Source organism: Budorcas taxicolor, chromosome 6, assembly GCF_023091745.1.
Source record: "Budorcas taxicolor isolate Tak-1 chromosome 6, Takin1.1, whole genome shotgun sequence".
Classification (NCBI taxonomy): Eukaryota; Metazoa; Chordata; class Mammalia; order Artiodactyla; family Bovidae; genus Budorcas; species Budorcas taxicolor.
In genome coordinates this window covers 67,544,467-67,562,436 of record NC_068915.1, presented here as the reverse complement: position 1 = coordinate 67,562,436, position 17,970 = coordinate 67,544,467, and the positions used below count along the sequence as shown (strand labels likewise).

Genomic DNA, 17,970 nt, shown 5'->3' with positions numbered 1-17,970 from the left:
GTTGGGAGGATCCCCTGGAGAAGGGAATGGCAACCCACTCCAATATTCTTACTTGGCTAATTCCTTCTAGAAGGGATTATATCCTTGTGTTTATCAGAAGAACCTCCACAGAGGGATTTCTTCTAGTATTTATAGTAGTTTAGATACCAATTCATGCATGCCAGAAATTATTCCTTATACAAAATGAAACTTTGAAAGTGTGTGTTTGTGTGTGTGAGGCAGAGAGACAGAGAAGGAGTCACTTTGCAATAAGGTAATGTTCAAGAAAATTTGATTCTCAGCATTTACATATAATAGTGGAATTCATTCCATTAGCCAAAAAGTTCTCTCTTCATGAAACCTAGGAGTTACTAGAGAATTTCAGCATACATTATAATTTTAGATGAAATGTGTATTTTCAAATTATTATTCAAGAACAAATAACAATAAAACACAGGTATGTACTAATGAAAAGTAATGGCATTAAACCAAGAAATTTGGTGGTGCATCATTTCAGTACGATATGTTCAAACTGATGCCCAAGGAAAAATTAATACCAATAAAAATTCTAGGTGTAGCAGTGTCTCTGGCACTATTACTCACAGTATCTTTCCAAGTAACTAATTCTTAGTTGTTTAATGGCCAAATCTTTAAGAAAAAAATTCAGATGGAAACCTTAGAGTGTATTGAATATAAACTATTGCAGCAAATAAGGAATGATTAGACCATATTATTTATAAAATACCATCCTGTGAAGACTCAGAGTTTGTATTTTCTCTGCATAACTATGTCCAGACCAGGTGTTTCCTTAGTACACTTCGTGTTTTCCTGCCGTGTTTCTGTGCCCTTAGTATCTTCTAGGTCCTTTTCTCATCTGTCTTAGCTTTGGCTGCTGTAACAAAAATACCATCACCTGGGGTGGGAGGGGCTTATCAACAATAGAAGTGCATTTCCCACAGTCTGGAGGCCAGAAACTCCAAGATCAAGGTGCCAGCCAACTGCTGTCTGGTGCAGGCTCTCTTCCTGGGAGCTCTTCTTGCTGCGTTCTGACATGATGGGAAAGAACAGAATAGCTCTTTATCCTCTTCTTTTAAGGGCCTGATCTCATTCATGAGAGTTCTACCCTCATGACCTAATCACCTCCCAAGGTCGCCACTTCTGATACCACCCCATTGGGGCTTAGGGTTTCTGCATATGAATTTTGAGGGGATTGGGGCTTAGGGTTTCTGCATATGAATTTTGAGGGGATTGGGGCTTAGGGTTTCTGCATATGAATTTTGAGGGGATTGGGGCTTAGGGTTTCTGCATATGAATTTTGAGGGGACAGAAACATTCATTGCACTATTGCTACCCATCTTTGTCATACCTTACACTTACCATACTCTACTGTATATTGTGGTTTGCATAATTAGCCCCATATTAGTTTGCACACTAATTGTAGTTAGTTATTAATTTATCCCAGAGCACTCAGCCCAGAATCCTTCATTTTATACATGAATTTACAGGTGAGTAAATTAAGACCTGGCCTTCCCCAGTGGTTCAATGGTAAAGAATCCGCCTGTAATACAGGAGATGCAAAGAGATGGGTTCAGTCCCTGGGTCGGGAAGATCCCCTGGAGGAAGAAATGGCAACCCACTCCAGTAGCCTGAAGAATCCCATGGACAGAGGGGCCTAGAGGGCCACCGTCTATGGGGTCGGAAAAGAGTCGGACACGACTGGGCGACTAAACAACAAAACTAAGGCCCAGGCTGGTCTAAGATCAGGGGCGCTGGATTTCACTTACTTTGCATAATTTGGAAGGGAAAATTCTATTTTCATCTGTGACAAAGAGGTGAGAAACTGCTGTTTGACTCAGTAGTAACCTTAGGTCTAAGTCCTGAAAGACCGTTAGTGCTTATTTTCAAACTGATTGAACCAATGTCCATGTGAATTAAAACTGGTGCTGATACGTCATGATCTACACCCTGGAAGTATTTTTCTTTTTCAGTAGTGGTAGCTCGTTTATTCAGCCAACACCTGTTGAACTTTTACTCCATGCCAGGCACATGTATCAACATTATTTCAGTAACGTTACAATGGATAGGGGAAAAAATGCCACAACCTGCTTTCCGTTATCATTTCCCTCATTGATAAGTGAGTTTATAGTTCATTTAATTCTCAAGAGTACAACAGTCTAAAATTTTCCAGCATTTTCTGAACTCTTAACTCAGTGGTGAAGATGTCTCAGTACTCAAATCTAAATAAATTATTATAATCTTATTACCTGAAAGCAAATCATACATCCCAGGTATTCAGCTCAGTTATACCAGTCAGGCTGCCCTCGTCGTTTCAGTTCAACAGCGTCCTGACTGGTCAAGACCTGTTCGTGATTCACAGGTAGCCCTGCAGAACCAATGGGTTAAGCATTTTGAATTACCTCCCCTTCTTATATCTAGAATTCACTGGAGAATAAGTTCTAGCATAATAAAAGAAATGACATTTCCATAAGAGAGAATTTATAGTAGTAATATAAAGCTCTACCTATGGAGAATTAGAATATGCGGGAGAGAAGATATTTCCCCAAAGGATATATTTCTAAGTAAACAGCTGAGTCCTATTGAAAAAAGATCTCTTTGATGTTTCTGTGTGGCAGTCAGTGATACACTTTAATTTCAAAGGGTTTTAAACTGGAAACTATTAAAAAAAAAAAAAAAGAACAATTTTATGTGATCAGAGTCCAAAAGCTCCCAAAATCAAACTGTGTAAATGAAGACTGCCTAATAAAATAAATGTAGATTGATGGCAAGACATTTATTCTGTGTTGGTAAAATTTGCTTTTTAATGTTTTAAAAGTTTGTAAAAAAAAAAAAAAAAAAAAAAACGATTTTTTTCAGGATACAAGTTCAATATTAAAGGAGGAACAGGTTCTTACCGCCTTTGAAGATGATGGGTCGTATATTATTCAAGAACAGCAGGACTCTCTCGTGTGTCAAGGGATTCTGGATCTAGAGGAGACGGACCTGCCGGAGCCTCCAGGTCCCGAGAGCTACCCCGGGTCGGTCTGTGAAGAAGACGTCACCTTAGCTCTGAAGGAACTAGACGAGCGATGCGAGGAGGAGGAAGCAGACTTCTCGGGGCTGTCTAGGTGAGAGCACAGTGTCACAGACACGGCGACGAGGTGATGCTCCTACCCTGTCCCCTCCCGAACACGACCCTCTGTTCCAGTAAACTGACTTTCATTTCTGTGTACATTTTAAAGATAAAATGAGTTCCTGCCATGGTTTTACTCTCTGTTACTGCCGTTCTCTTAAAGAGAAACAAATAGGCCATTCCCAGAGCACAGTGAGTCTACACTTAGAAGTACACCAAATACCTATTTGGGCAGAATGCCTAGTGGCCGAGTGCTGAAATCCATATTGGGCCATGGGTGGAGCCAGGTATCAAAATTATGGAAGGAACTTCTGTGATACCAAAACAAATCTGAAATATATTCCAAAAATTATAGTCTTATTACTAATAGTTATAAAGTTTGACTTATATAATGGGCAGAAGTATCATTTCTTAGTACTGTCAAATGTTAGAGTGCTCTTTTTAAATGTTTATGCATCATACATTCAAAATTACCACAAAGTATGAAGAAATCTCACACAGGACTTTTTTCTACTCACGGGCTGATGGAATTGTGAGTTGCTCAGTCATGTCTGACTCTTTGTGACCATATGGATTATAAAGTCCATGGAATTCTCCAGGCCAGAATACTGAAGTGGGTAGCCTTTCCCTTTTCCAGGGAATCTTCCCAACCCAGGGATCAAACCCAGGTCTCCCACATTACAGGCGGATTCTTTACCAGACAGAATTGAATGATCAATTATTACATAAAGTTCTTAAAGGAAATTCTGGTGGCTTATGTCACTTAAACACAAAATAGTCCTTCAGTGATGAGAATTATGATATAATCTATTATCTAATGTTTTGTTTTTATATTTTTTAATTTTATAAATATTTGTGGCTCAAAATAATGTTCTTTATAAAGGCATCTAATTTTGATGCATTATCTATCAGTGTTTCTATTTCCCTATTCAACAGTTTGAAGTTGATATAAATTTAATATTTAATGATCAAGTATATCAGAGTTTTACTCCTACAATAAAAGCTTTTTTATTTATACTTCAAGTGATTACAGTGTTTTAACATATACAGCACCTAAGGAGGTGTTTCATTCTCAGTATGTCTAGAATGCTCACCTGTATTTGAAAGTGTACACTCAGATATTAACAAGGGGTCCTGGTGACACATGTTGTTCAGGTCACTGACTTGGCTGTGACGTATGCATGCACTCATTGATCACACACAAATTCAGAGAAGTCAGGAATGATGCTCAGATATCTGGCTTTCTACAAGGCTGCAGACAGGAGAGCTGGCTTTGGCCAAGTACTAAAGATGAAACAATAAGTAGAACATCCTTAGTAAATACAGAGCTGTATCTACTCAAGGTTACAGGATACATTTTCTTAAAATCAATCACCATAGTGACATCTTAAAAATTAAACTTTCTGAGGTAGAATTTAAGTTTTCACTTCGAATGTCTGCTTCCTTTTGACCTTTTCTCCACAATCTTTTCAGATCTCTCTCTTCTATATGAATTGCTCCGTAATTTCTGAATGGTCTTGTGGAGGCCTGTAATGTGAAATATACAATTTTAAGACCTTGAGTAACACATTTCTTTATGGAGTCTGACTCCAAACACTTCTTCAAGACCCAGGGTCACACGTTTCTTTATGGGGTCCTCAACCCAAATACCATATATCCCTCCCTTTTTTTTCATTGTCTTATATTTGTGTGTATATGTTATCTGACTATGGGGATTATAGATTCCTCAAAAAAAAAAAAGGGCCAGATCGTCTATTTCTTTGAGTCAGATCTGTTACTGCCACACTGCTAGGCACATAGCATGCCTCATGGCTTTATAATACTGGGTTTGGTCCCATAGAACTGGCCTCAAATTCTGGCTCTGTCATTTCCTACTCAGCATCCTAGGCGCATCACTGAACCTCACTGAACTTTTTGTCCTTCACTGGTAAAAATCAGGATAATAATGGTACTTAACTATCATAGAGTTTCTGTGAAGATTGAATGAAAACAGCCCATGTAAGGCACCTAATATATAGGTGACACAAAAGTACGACAAAAAAAAATATCATGATTGCCAATTTGGGCCTGTTCTAATAAAAAGCCTCTGAAATTGACCATTTAAAATGAAGTCATTCTAGTCTGTATTAGTCACAGAAGTTACTGAAATTATTCCATAGCCCTGGCATATTGTAGTATCGCTCAATCACTTCAGACATGTCTGACTCTTTGCAACCCCATGGAATGCAGCCCGCCAGGCTCCCCTGTCCATGGGAGTCTTCAAGCAAGAATATTGGACTGGGTTGCTACACCCTCCTCCAGGGGATCTTCCTGACCCAGGGATTGAACCCACGTCTTCTGCATCTCCTGCATTTCAGGTGGATTCTTTACCCATTGAGCCACCTGGGAAGCCCCATTGTAGGATTAAGTTGTTTTAAGGTGGTTGTGTGAAATTAGATTTCTAAATCCAAAGATGCTAGGAAAGAACAAGATGCTAGAAAGAACAGGATGAGAATCTGCTTATTCATGCCTGCTCACAAAATTTAGGTGGTCGCCCATTTTCTGAATCAGTATGTGTACATATGTAAGAAATAATGTTAGATGACTTAAAGTATTTTAAATAATTGAGTGTATTCTTTTAAGATAATATGATGATGACTATGTATGTGTTAACAGTCAAGACGAAGAAGAACAAGATGGTTTTCCAGAAGTGCAGACATCACCTCTGCCATCACCGTTTCTCTCTGCCATCATAGCCGCTTTCCAGCCAGTAGCATATGATGACGAGGAGGAAGCCTGGCGCTGCCACGTCAATCAGATGCTGTCTGACACCGACGGGTCCTGTGCAGTGTTTACTTTTCACGTGTTTTCTAGGCTGTTTCAGGTCAGTAAGGTTGGAGACTTCTGAATTCGTGTTACGGTTATCTGATAAAGTTATGGGGTTTTATCTAAAATCAGTATCTCAAATGTTAATATTCTCACTAGTTTCCTTTAAAGTTTTTTTATTTTCCTTCGATAGTGATAATTTAAATTTACACTTTGACATTGTAGCACTGCTATGACATTATACAGTGACTAGTACAGACACTTCCCCTAAGGTAATTAGAGTAAAACTTCCAAATAACATTTGATCAAATTCTGGAATATGCTAGACACCTTCAGGGACACCAAAGAAATATAAAGGAGGGTTCCTGCCTTTAAGGAGCTTTCAGTCACTATCATAAGACAATCTGTCATAAAGTGTTCAATTCATTGGCACTTTCGTTACTGTGTGGGGACCTTAAAATTTTTAACCAAAGCTGCTTCCATCCCTGAAAGTAATATGAGCTAACACGTAAGGCACTAGGCTAAGTGTTTTACAGTAAGTAATTCTTACAACAGACCTATGTAATGTATTTTTAGCATTCTGTAGCTAGGGAAACCAAGGCTGACATTTAAGTCATTATTTTCCCAACTACCTGCCACCTTTCCACCCCACCTAAGCAAATTTTGCCCATCTTAGAAGACCCAGCTCGGTACATAATCTCACTGAAGTTTTCCCAGCCTTCCGTCTTTCTCTCCTGAAAGTTCTTCAGTGCTTATTAACTGGAGCACTTATTTACTTAATTTTGTAGTTTTGCATTGCTACTTGGTTTTCTATTTATATTCTTTTCTTTCCAGAGATACAAATTTCTCCATGCGTGAGACTGTGGCTTATACTTTGTTTTAAGTTAACCATAATGACACCTAATGGTGCTACACATATTCATGTAGGTACACATCCAAGTATTTGTATAGTAATTACATTGTTGGTATAGCATCTGATTCATTCCGTGTTCACTATGGTTTAGGCCCTGATGGTTTTATGTGAATGAATATTCTTGAGTTTTGAGAAGATAGTGCCCTTGGTGCATTTTGATGACTTCAGTTCAGGTCAGCAGGAGAGTAAACTCTCCAAGTAGATAGTTTATCTCCTTGGATATGTTTATCCAAGGAGAGTAAACTACTTTTACTGAAAGTTTCATTTGGTAGAATTTAACTTGGGAAGACCTAATTGCTCATGCACGTGAGGGCTTTATTTCCAGCAACATCTAGCATGTACTCCTCTCTTTCCTAATGAAAAAAGTCTTAGGAATGGGGAGACGAATAGCATGTGTCATTAGTTTCTTTTTTCAGGAATACTATACAATAAATCTTTGATCGTTTTTAGAAATTATCATGTTTCCTAAGTTAGTTAATTCGCTCAGTCGTGTCCGACCCTTTGCGACCCCATGGACTGTAGCCCACCAGGCTCCTCCGTCCATGGGATTCTCCAGGCAAGAATACTGGAGTGGGTTGCCATTTCCTTCTTCAGGGGATCTTCCCGACCCAGGGATCGAACCCAGGTCTCCCGCATTAGTGGCAGACACTTTAACCTCTTAGCCACCAGGGAAGAGCCATGTTTCCTAAAGAAGTGCCTAAAAATAGGATTTATAGATTGATTTTTTAGGGTTCTGTATATATCACTACAATCATAGTTTTAAAATAGAAGGTTGCTCTAATTATAAATTATGCTTTTTTACTTAAAGATTAAGAAAGGCTTTCATATGAAATACATTTTCTTATATTTTCTCCACAGTCAATTCAAAGAAAGTTTGGGGACATAACTAATGAAGCAGTCAGCTTTCTTGGTGAGAGTCTGCAGCGCATTGGTGCCAAATTTAAAAGCTCACTGGAAGTGATGATGATGTGTTCAGAATGCCCAACAGTCTTTGTGGATGCTGAAACAGTAAGTTTTTACATGAGGCTTACTTTATCATAAAAAGTAAATTGGAATGGCACCACTCAGTAAATGGTCTTTTTTAAAGGTAATTCAGAATTTTAAAGTCTAAAGGTTCATATTTTCAACTCGATTATAAATACCTAGCAAAATATAGTTCCCATGTACTAGATGCAGTGACTTGTGACTGTTTCTGATTCTGACCTCTTCCTGCCCTCACCTTTCATAGAGTCCCGGATGGGAAAGCTAAGGAATCATGCTTAGAGATGCGTACTTTTCCCTGGTTCCTGAATCAAAGCTCATAGGAGAGGGCTCGACACATTTTCACCACCCCCATCCCCCCCGCCCCACCACCACCGTGAAGAACCCAGAACTCCCTGGTCTTCTCCACTTGTCTCCAAGCACATTTGTAGATTATGTATTAAGACAGTTAAAGAATTACAGTTTAAAAAGCTTCAAGTGTATTACTGTTAAGGTATACACTGGTGGGACATGCCACTTTTGCCTGAGCCAGGTTTTGAAAGCATTAGAAGGCATGCTTATCCTTTCTGACATTCCTGAAACCACACCGCACTCCTCTGTTTCAGTGAAAGGTCAGTCCTTAGTACAGGACAATGGACAGTAGGGGACGCTGGCTTAACTTGGCTTGAAAATTCACTAACCCATAACCCCAAAGTTTTTGGTCTCAAGATGGTGATCCGAAATGGTGATCTGGATCAATGTGTTTCTGATTTGACAGCTGATGTCCTGTGATTTGCTAGAAACACTAAAGTTCAGTGTTTTGGAGCTGCAAGAACACCTGGATACTTACAATGCCAAAAAAGAAGCAGCTGAGCAGGTCAGTCCCTTTTTACAATGTAAAAAAAAAAAGTAGTTACTTGTGACACTAGACACGCTAACCTGGCAGAACAGCCGAGAGGGAAACAGGACCTCTTACTACTTGCCTCAGGGTTATGCTGAGAATGGTGGGGAACTTGGAGTTGCCTGTCCAGTTAATTCCTATCTTCAGCTTTTAGAAACTGGCCTTTTAAGGGTCTTAGAACACAATGGAAAATTAGCTTTATAAAAAGCTTCTGTCTGGAGACTGAATAGCTGCTGTCAACATTGCAAGTAGGAACATAAAAGCAGTATTTCCCTGAGCAATGCATATGACATTGTGGTCCAGAAAGCCCGCCACTTGTGAGAACTGGTGGTCTTTTTCCTGTGATGTGTATGTGTACGTGGGCGAGCGAAGGGAGAAATGAGCATGTAGTAGACTATAGATGCTGCCTGCAAACGCTTCTCTAACTCCAGTCTGGCCCTGCAAAACACAGCCAGCAGTTCTGTTCGCTGGGGGCAAATCCAGTGTGCTGTTTTCAACTGGCAGGGGCAGAAAAACTTAAAGCATCATAAGCAATCATGTCACTATTTTTTATCCTACCCCTTCCTTTGCTTCCTTTCTTCTTTTCTATCAAACAACTGTTTTTCATTATTCAGTTTTTGCCCATCTAATAGTTTTTTGGCTGGATGGCATCACCGACTCGATAGACGTGAGTTTGAGTGAACTCCGGGAGTTGGTGATGGACAGGGAGGCCTGGCGTGCTGCCTTTCATAGGGTCACAAAGAGTCGGACACGACTGAGCGACTGAACTGAATAGTTTTTTAGTTGTATCGATACATTCTTGTCTATTCCTCGAGGCTTCTAAGAATCACAAGTGAAAGCCTGGGGTATTCATCAGGACCCGCTCTCTGGGCTGGAAGCGAACAGTTTTTGTCTCCCCAGCACCATAAGACCAAAAAGCCGCTGTTTACCTTTTCAGCCTCCCAGATGCCACTGCTGGCTTTCTTAGCCTCTCCTGCACATGATAAACACAGGGACGAACGCGCCAGGGGAGAGTGCACGCCGACTGCTGGGCTGCCTCCTCTGCAGCTCCCTCTTCTCCAGGATCTTGATCCTTAGGACCTCACTACCTGTGACAGCCCTGCTTTCCCAGCCCAGTGAAACTGTAGGCCACTGCTTCAGCTTCTGAGCCCATGGACAGGAATGAGCAAATCCCCTAGAGTAACGCTGGAATCAAAGTAGGACTCTCTTGATACTTTTATTTAACTCCCTAAATATGACAGTTTGATATTTACTAATATTATCAGTTCTTTTGACTTCCTAGTTCTTTTTCAACTAGTTCTTACTCAGCTTCCACAGTCATCCTTCAAGGACAGGCCTTATATAAGCTACTCCATCACACCCAGACGCCAAACCTCTCCAGTTAATTTTTAACATTTGAGCCCTGAGTTAAAAAAAAAAAAAATCCATCATGATAGGAAGACCGATTAACCTGTGAACTGGAGGTTATTCTGTACACAGACTGTCTATTGTGTTTTGAATACACTGACTGGGAAGGTGTAGACCGGTACTTTTCAGACCAGTGTGCAGCCACAGCACAACAGGGTTGGGGCTTGTCTTGTAACAGAATACAAACCAGAATTATGTTGAATAGTGCCCCCCCCCATGCCATATCATAGGCATACAGTGTAAAAATATATATTCAGTAAGAATAAGCAATTTAAAATTTTTTTCATCAGCATACTGGACACATTGGGCTAGACTTGTGATGGTGATGATGGACCATATAGGGACTCTTAACATTTTGTGTGAGCGGACATTCATGTACAAATTTCATGACAGATGTCAGCTGATAGAGAGAAATCTGCTGACTGGCTTTTGACAGTGGCTGCCGGCAGCTGTATCTCACTATGGAAGCTTAACATGTTTTTCTTCTGACCTACTGTCAAGCACAAAGCCTAAGGGCCCAGCCAGGCTGAGGGGCTGGGATAAAAGGGACAGAAGGTCAAAGAGACTGTTTTGAAACAACCGAGACACCTAATTTTCATTCTTTGCATGTAGACCATTAAGCTACAACGGAGAATTTCAAATGTCTAATAATGAAATATTTTCAAAGAATAAACAATGTAGCTCGTGGTTTTTCTCAAAGTCCTAATGAAAAATGTCCTAGTTTCATATATATAATTTCAAATATAATTCGTATTATATATTTCATAATATTATATATTATATTGTAATTTTATCATGTTTAGTCTGTCACGTAAGAAAGAGCCAGGAAGGCAAAAGAATTGATTATTAATATCAAACTGTTAAAACCTAACTGCTTAGCTTGAAGGCTCTTAGCTTTCACTTCAGCTTAGAAATTCTGAGTCCAGTGTTTTTCCCCACTAAACCACAGTACTGTTATTTTCTTTTTATCTGGCCAAGGAAAAGTTACCTTAAATAAATATCCATCCTTAGGACTAGCCCCTGGATAAGGAAAATCACATTTGGCTTCTGCAACCAGTATCTCTTTGGAGATAACACATTTATTCATACATTGCTGTCCAAAAAGGAAGGAAAAAAAACAAGATTTTAAATGGATTTTAGTTTCTGCTTCACTAATTAAAAGTGACACACGTCTTCTGAGAATTACACTTCTGATAAACAAACAGTCCTGGTTAATTCTAAGTTGCCTTTATTAAACTGACAAGAGGGGAAAGCCCACTTTTCATTTCTCCATCTTACATTAGACACAGGTCAAGTATAGGCTGTGAAGATTTCCAGTAAAATCTACAAAAATGAGTATTCTTTACTGAAATGGAGCACCACAAGTCCCTGGAATAGAAGACAGCTGATTGTGTTTCCATTAATAAACTGTCCCCAGTGTGTACACGTTGCCACGTAGACAGCATCCTCTGCTTGGGTTTGTTGCATACAAATGATTCTGCTTAAGTGGAGATCAAAGTCTGTGTCTACAACCAATCCTAGAAATTCAAGTTCACTTTTTAAGATTTTTGTTCTGTATGTGCAGGCTGTTACAGTACCAGTTTCATTGTGTACTATGCAATTACTGTATTAAAATTTTACTGTTACTTATTTCTTCAGTGGTTAGACAATTGTAAGAGGACATTTGGTGCCAAAGAAGACATGTATAGGATAAACACAGATGCACAAGTAAGTTTCTTATTCTTAGTTTTGCTATATTTCCTATCAGGTAAAATAATGTATATGCGCAAATGTCCTTATTTGCTATTCCTAAAAATAAAGAATATTCGTAACATTTTTCATTTTTGTTATCAGAACAGTCTTTGTCAATGTTAGGTTCAGTGGAATGTTGGCTTAGTAATGAAAAACTCACTTTAATAAAAATGAACGACCAGCTTGTGATTGAAACTTAATAACATTCAATAGATAAGCTTGATGAATATCTGGATAGTCCAGGTTGACTTTTAGTTGAGTCTGCCTCTTTAAAAATTTTTTCATTCTGCATTAGTATTCTACAGATAAATTGGTCAAGAAAGCAAACTGGAGTAATACGTTCATGTTAGTCCTTCCAAAGATGAAATTCTGGTTGGATAAGTTATGGTTTTTGCTAGTAAAATTCAGTGAAAAAAACAGTAATATAGAGAAGAGTGCACATATATAACACATATATTAAATGAGGATAAAATTAAGACCTACCAATTATTTTAACTTTATAAGGGGAACATGCATTAATCAATTAATAGCCTCTGCATTTGACATCAGAATTCTAATCTTTTACAATGTCAGACTGTCATAAAAGTTACTGTAGTACTGTAATAAAAATTTGAAGTTTTAAAAAAATGAAACGTTGAGAAAATAGCAGTATGCGCTCACTAAATGTTAACTGTTTGCCAGGCATTGTGCTGAGCATTTCATATTCATTATCTCTACCCATACAATTTCATCTAGTAGATGCTATAATTATCCCCATTATGAGATAAGGATAAATAATAAGCAATCAATAAATATTTTTAAACAAATAAGGAGAAAATATATATGCAAATTAAAATCGAGGCTCAAAGAAGCTAATTTATCTAAAATCAGTAAGTAAATAGGATTAAGATTCAAACCTAGAAAGGCTGACTCCAAATCCTGGTCTGTCATAAAGAAATTGTTATGTCATCTGTGTGAAAAAAGAAACAGGGCAAGATAAGGGATTAATCTCAGACTAGAATTTGATCCTTTGGTTCTATCTTTGCCACTATGGCTTAAACAAGGAACAGACTGCTTTTCTCATATATAAATTAGATGGTTAGACTAAGTATTTCTTGTATCCCTTCTACCTGATGACAAGGAGTTCCATCTCAGAAGTCTATGTCAATTAAAATAGCTTGAGGTTCTCTACTGAGTAAAAAGTGAAAACTCTTTACATTTAAGCCTTCCATTTATATCTTAGCTCTCCTTTCACATTCAGCTCCTTGAAAGGAGAGGTCTCTTTTTATGCAACATTATGTACTGTCTGTTCCTATATACCAGTATAGCCATTTGCCTAATAAGCACTCAATAAATATTAAAGATAAATGAAATAATTGTGTATATGCAAATTTCAACATACTAAAAAGCAATATTTTTAAAGGTACAATGTTAACATTTTGTGTGATCTAGTAATTCCAAACTAAGAAATTAATTATGTTATTTCCTATAATTGTGATCATTATAAACTTTATCAGTGATATCTTTTCCATTATATCCTAAAGTGGATGCTATGGATATATGTGTATGCAGTCAGTTTTATGTTAATAGAAATAAAAATATACTTAAAATTCATAGTTTCCATGCAAAACTATATGAAGTAAAACCTCAGAAATTTAGATATGCTAATGTTTGACATTGGATTGTGCTCAACTAACATTCACAGAATGACCATCCACGTAATTTATGGTAAGTAGTTCAGAGCTAAAGTTCACCTATGCTTAGCAAATCCCTTCTAAATTGATAGCAATAAATGTTATATAAACAGTGCTTCAGAGGAAACTATTTAGAAAAGCAGATTTCAAAAGGGACTTCTGAATATTTCAAAAGCAATATTTACATATGATGATTGCTGTTTTAATTAGAAGTAATTCTCCTTTAATGAGACCAGGTCTGAGTTGCTGTAGATATTTTCATGTAATAATTTTTAAATATTCCATAAGCTGGATGTTTGATTCAAACCTACTTGGGTTAAATTTCTGAGGTTTAGTAAACTTCATTTGAAATGTAATTTAAAACACACAACTGCTCTCAATATTTTACCTTCTGATTCAGTGCTAATTATAGTAACTTATGATTTAAGTAGACAGCAAAGGGTAACAAAGCCAGAACGAGCCGAGCTGTGTCAGAGGTAATATTCTCATGGGCAGATAGTTATTATATAAAATTATATGCCAGTTCTCTTCTGAGAAGTAGGAGTAACTCATTTCTTATTGTAATTGGAAGTTTTCCACTTTCCTAACAGAAATTTGTTACATTTAGCTTTTTTTAAGGCTATAAAAACCCAGATAGATGACCACTTTCAGTAGCCAACTTCCCAACATCCCACTAGTTTGATTTTATTCTTTGTAGCTTTTGCACAAGAAATAAACTTTAGCCTAAATGTGATTTAGCTGTTATTTGGCAAAGAGTGAAAAACACCCTGGATTGTTACAGAAATGTCTAAAAAACTTTATTCTGGAAATGGCATCATAAATTTTTCTTTGGGGTGTAATTAAATGTTCTTCAGTTTGCCTGGGACATCTGTGACCCTAGTTAAAATGATTTCTTACACTAATTCTTGGTCTTTTTCTTCCTTTGTATTTTTTGTGACCCGATCACCTTCTTGCTTAGCAAATGGAAATTCTAGCAGTAAGTGACCTGTCTTAATTTATAGACTACTTATCCATGTCAGACAAACTGGTTTCATTTGCCATTTGTGACCTAGCAATGTTTTATCATGGACTGCTTTAAGAGTAGTGTGTGCTTTAGTTCTGCATAGCCCTAATCCATGAAATGTTTTAGTCCTACAAAGATAATGAGGTTTTATAATTAATATGTACAACCAGCAGTTGCCTTTTTACACATCTCTAATGAATCTCCTTTTAAATTTCTTAATAATCCAAGTGCATTTAATTTGTCTTATTTCAGTGAGATTATAAAATTGTTTTTCTTTTTTAGAAAAAGGAATTAATTTAAAAAGCAAGCTATTCTTACTTTTTAGATGAGGTTATCCAGTTTTACTTTTTGCTTTATCAAGCACTTGTTGATAAATGCAATGAGATGTATATCTCAATGTAGCAAGCGTATATGAATTTGTAAATTATTATTATGAAGTTAAAGTTTTAAGTTCTAGTGAATCCTTTTTAAAGATTCTATTTATTGCCTGCTAAAAAATTCTATTTGTCTAATGTGAAAATGTATCACACTAAAAATGAACTATGTAACCAATAATCTTAAAATTTTTATTTTAATCCCAGTCTTCAGAGCATCTTTCATCTGTGTTTCATCAACTTCATACCATATTAACTTGCTTACTGCAGAAAGATAAATCTCAGAACAATTTAAAATAATTATTTACTTTTAAATTTTTATTGGAACTTTGTTGTCTCATCAAATATGGAAAATAACACTTAAATTTAACGTGGTGTTATTTATTTCTAGGAACTGGAGCTCTGTCGAAGGTTATACAAACTGCATTTTCAACTGCTGCTTCTGTTCCAAGCCTACTGTAAACTTATCAACCAAGTCAACACAATAAAAAATGAAGCAGAGGTAAATATTCAGTTGTACTAGGCATTAGTAACTGATCGTACAAAATTAAAATACGTTCATACTTATTTCCTTGTAGGAGCGCTGAGGTCGAAAGTCACTTATGGAGAGACTGGCTAGTGGATCTTTCCCCTAGTTAAGTATCAGGTTTTGAAATGATGTGCTATTTTAGGGCCAGTCAGTAAATCTAAAAGCAGATATCCAACGATCTTAAAAGGTTTGAGACGTTAAAGTTCGCAATAGCAGCAATAGATCATCTGTAATCAAAAATCAAGTGAAGCACGTCAATACAATAAAGACAAAATTGTATTATGAAACCCCCTAACATCTTGTCCATGTAGTATTTCTATAGTTCTAGTAACTCACACAAAAATAAACCCGTCAAGAACACTGCAAGTATTAGAAATCATAGCATGAACAGATTCAAAGGTAGGGGCTTTAGAATCTTTCCCTCTTGCCAACCACTGGTACCAGAACTATCACCAAGGAAATCACTGCATTTTCTAAACTTACTTAAAAAAAAACATACATACCGGTTTATATAAAATACCTTGGAGAAATAGCCCTTTAAAATATAAAGACATCTCATTACTGTCAATTTTTTTTCATGATCCTCCCAGAATTCCAGGCCTTATATTACAAAACAATAATATAAATGTATTTTTACTATCCAAGATGAAGTATGTATAACATGTTATCACATGTTAAAATATAGACCTATATAAACAACCTATTGTTTTACTTATTACAAGGTATTGATAGCATTTATTACATTTAAGATAACCTATTGTTTTATCAAGAGTATCTAAAGACTACTGTTTGGCAGCTGAAATTATTCCAGCTGAATAGAGAACTTGAAATATTAACTGTCCTAAGTTTAACAACTGAAAATAATCTTGAAGAGAAAATATTACCATCATCAGATGTAATTTCACAGCTAAGTAAGTACTCAGTATTGTTACTGAATGTACAAATTTGATCCCTTTAAGGTATATTTATTTCTTTTAGGTCTTCAACATGTCAGAGGAACTTGCCCAGTTGGAAAGTATCCTCAAAGAAGCTGAGTCTGCCTCAGAAAACGAAGAAATTGACATTTCCAAAGCTGCACAAACTACTATAGAAACTGCCATTCATTCTTTAATTGAAACTTTGAAAAATAAGGAATTTATATCAGCTGTAGCACAAGTCAAAGCTTTCAGGTAAAATGTGAAGGGATTTATAGGAGATGCCTTTATACCTAACTGGAAATTTATGATGGAGTTTGGGTTTTCAACTTGATGTCTCAATCTTTGTGAAAGGAAAACATGACCTTATTTTGTACACTTACCAAGGCAATGACACCAATTCTAGACTTTGTTCATTCTCTGTGCTACTTTCAGTAATATTTGTTAAAATGTTAAAACAGATCCTCAGTGATTCATAAGGAAATTACTTTTTTTGTAAGTATTAACCTAAAAGTACTTAATCTGGAATGATTGCTGTGACTCTCAGGACTTACAAATACTGTGTGCTTTCAGATCTCTCTGGCCCAATGACATCTTTGGCAGCTGTGAAGACGCCCCTGTCCAGACGCTATTACACATCTATTTCCACCACCAGACGCTGGGCCAGACGGGAAGCTTTGCAGTCATAGGCTCTGACCTGGACATGTCAGAAGCCAACTACAAACTGATGGAACTTAACCTAGAAATAAGAGAGTCTCTACGCACGGTGCAATCATACCAACTCCTCGCACAGGCCAAACCAATTGGAAATTTGGTGAGCACTGGATTTTGAGAAACTTCAGGCATTCAGGAAAAGACTGAACTGAAGATGATTAAGAATATTAACAAGCACCTTTTATGGACCCTTGCAGTTCACTGACGACTTTTTCTGGCAGCATCCACAACCCCAGTGTAACTAATGTCAGGCTTTCTCAAGGTAAAAAAGAATGTCAGAAACACATCTGAAGGGGAAAAAACTAATCATCTTAACAGCTGCCAATACCTCCCACAATAAGCGTATAAAGAAAGAATTTTTTAAATGACTTTACCTACGTGAAAAGAAAAGGGCTAAAAGTGATGCATACAAATACAGTACTTTCTGGAGAAAGAAAAGAACTCTAAGAATGTCTGCAATAATGGCCTCTAATACTGAGACATTGGAAAGCAGGTAAAATGAGGCTGAAATCGAGGCTGGTTCATTTTAGCTGAAGACCTGCAGAGCTGCTTGGGTTTCTAGCAGTCACAAGCATAATCGACAACTGATGCTTAGTCATCTACATGAAGAACATTCATTCGGATAGATAGACACAGAAAGACTTATTTGCAAAAACCATTGATTTTTTTTTCCCCAATATGTGGGATAAGGGCGTGGGTGTTTTGTTCTTTTGGTCTGTATAAGGAATTGTGTGTGTGTGTGAGCTGAGATGTGTGCATATGTGATAGTCATATTTTCAAGGTATGGGTGTTTGGTGATAACGTCTCAGAGCATGCCTAAAAGAGCACTGCAAGATTATTTTTGAAAAAATTTATTTTATTAGATCTAACTCTTCATAGTGTGTAAATGTTAGGACATTTTAATAATATTTTAAAACTGGGCTTTCCCAGTATTTCG

At 37.1% G+C, this 17,970-nt stretch overlaps 1 protein-coding gene across 1 annotated transcript in view; it reads left to right on the top strand.

The window, feature by feature from the left end:
• FRYL (FRY like transcription coactivator) overlaps positions 1 to 17,720 on the top strand; it is a 185,517-nt gene extending 167,797 nt beyond the window's left edge. The window contains exons 55-63 of the mRNA XM_052641734.1: positions 2,854 to 3,104; positions 5,765 to 5,972; positions 7,686 to 7,835; positions 8,566 to 8,664; positions 11,734 to 11,802; positions 14,458 to 14,475; positions 15,268 to 15,378; positions 16,384 to 16,574; positions 16,893 to 17,720. Of these exons, the coding sequence (XP_052497694.1) occupies positions 2,854 to 3,104; positions 5,765 to 5,972; positions 7,686 to 7,835; positions 8,566 to 8,664; positions 11,734 to 11,802; positions 14,458 to 14,475; positions 15,268 to 15,378; positions 16,384 to 16,574; positions 16,893 to 17,151 (1,356 nt within the window). The 3' untranslated portion in view covers positions 17,152 to 17,720. The remainder of the gene's footprint in view (positions 1 to 2,853; positions 3,105 to 5,764; positions 5,973 to 7,685; positions 7,836 to 8,565; positions 8,665 to 11,733; positions 11,803 to 14,457; positions 14,476 to 15,267; positions 15,379 to 16,383; positions 16,575 to 16,892) is intronic.
• The last annotated feature ends 250 nt before the right edge of the window (positions 17,721 to 17,970 follow it).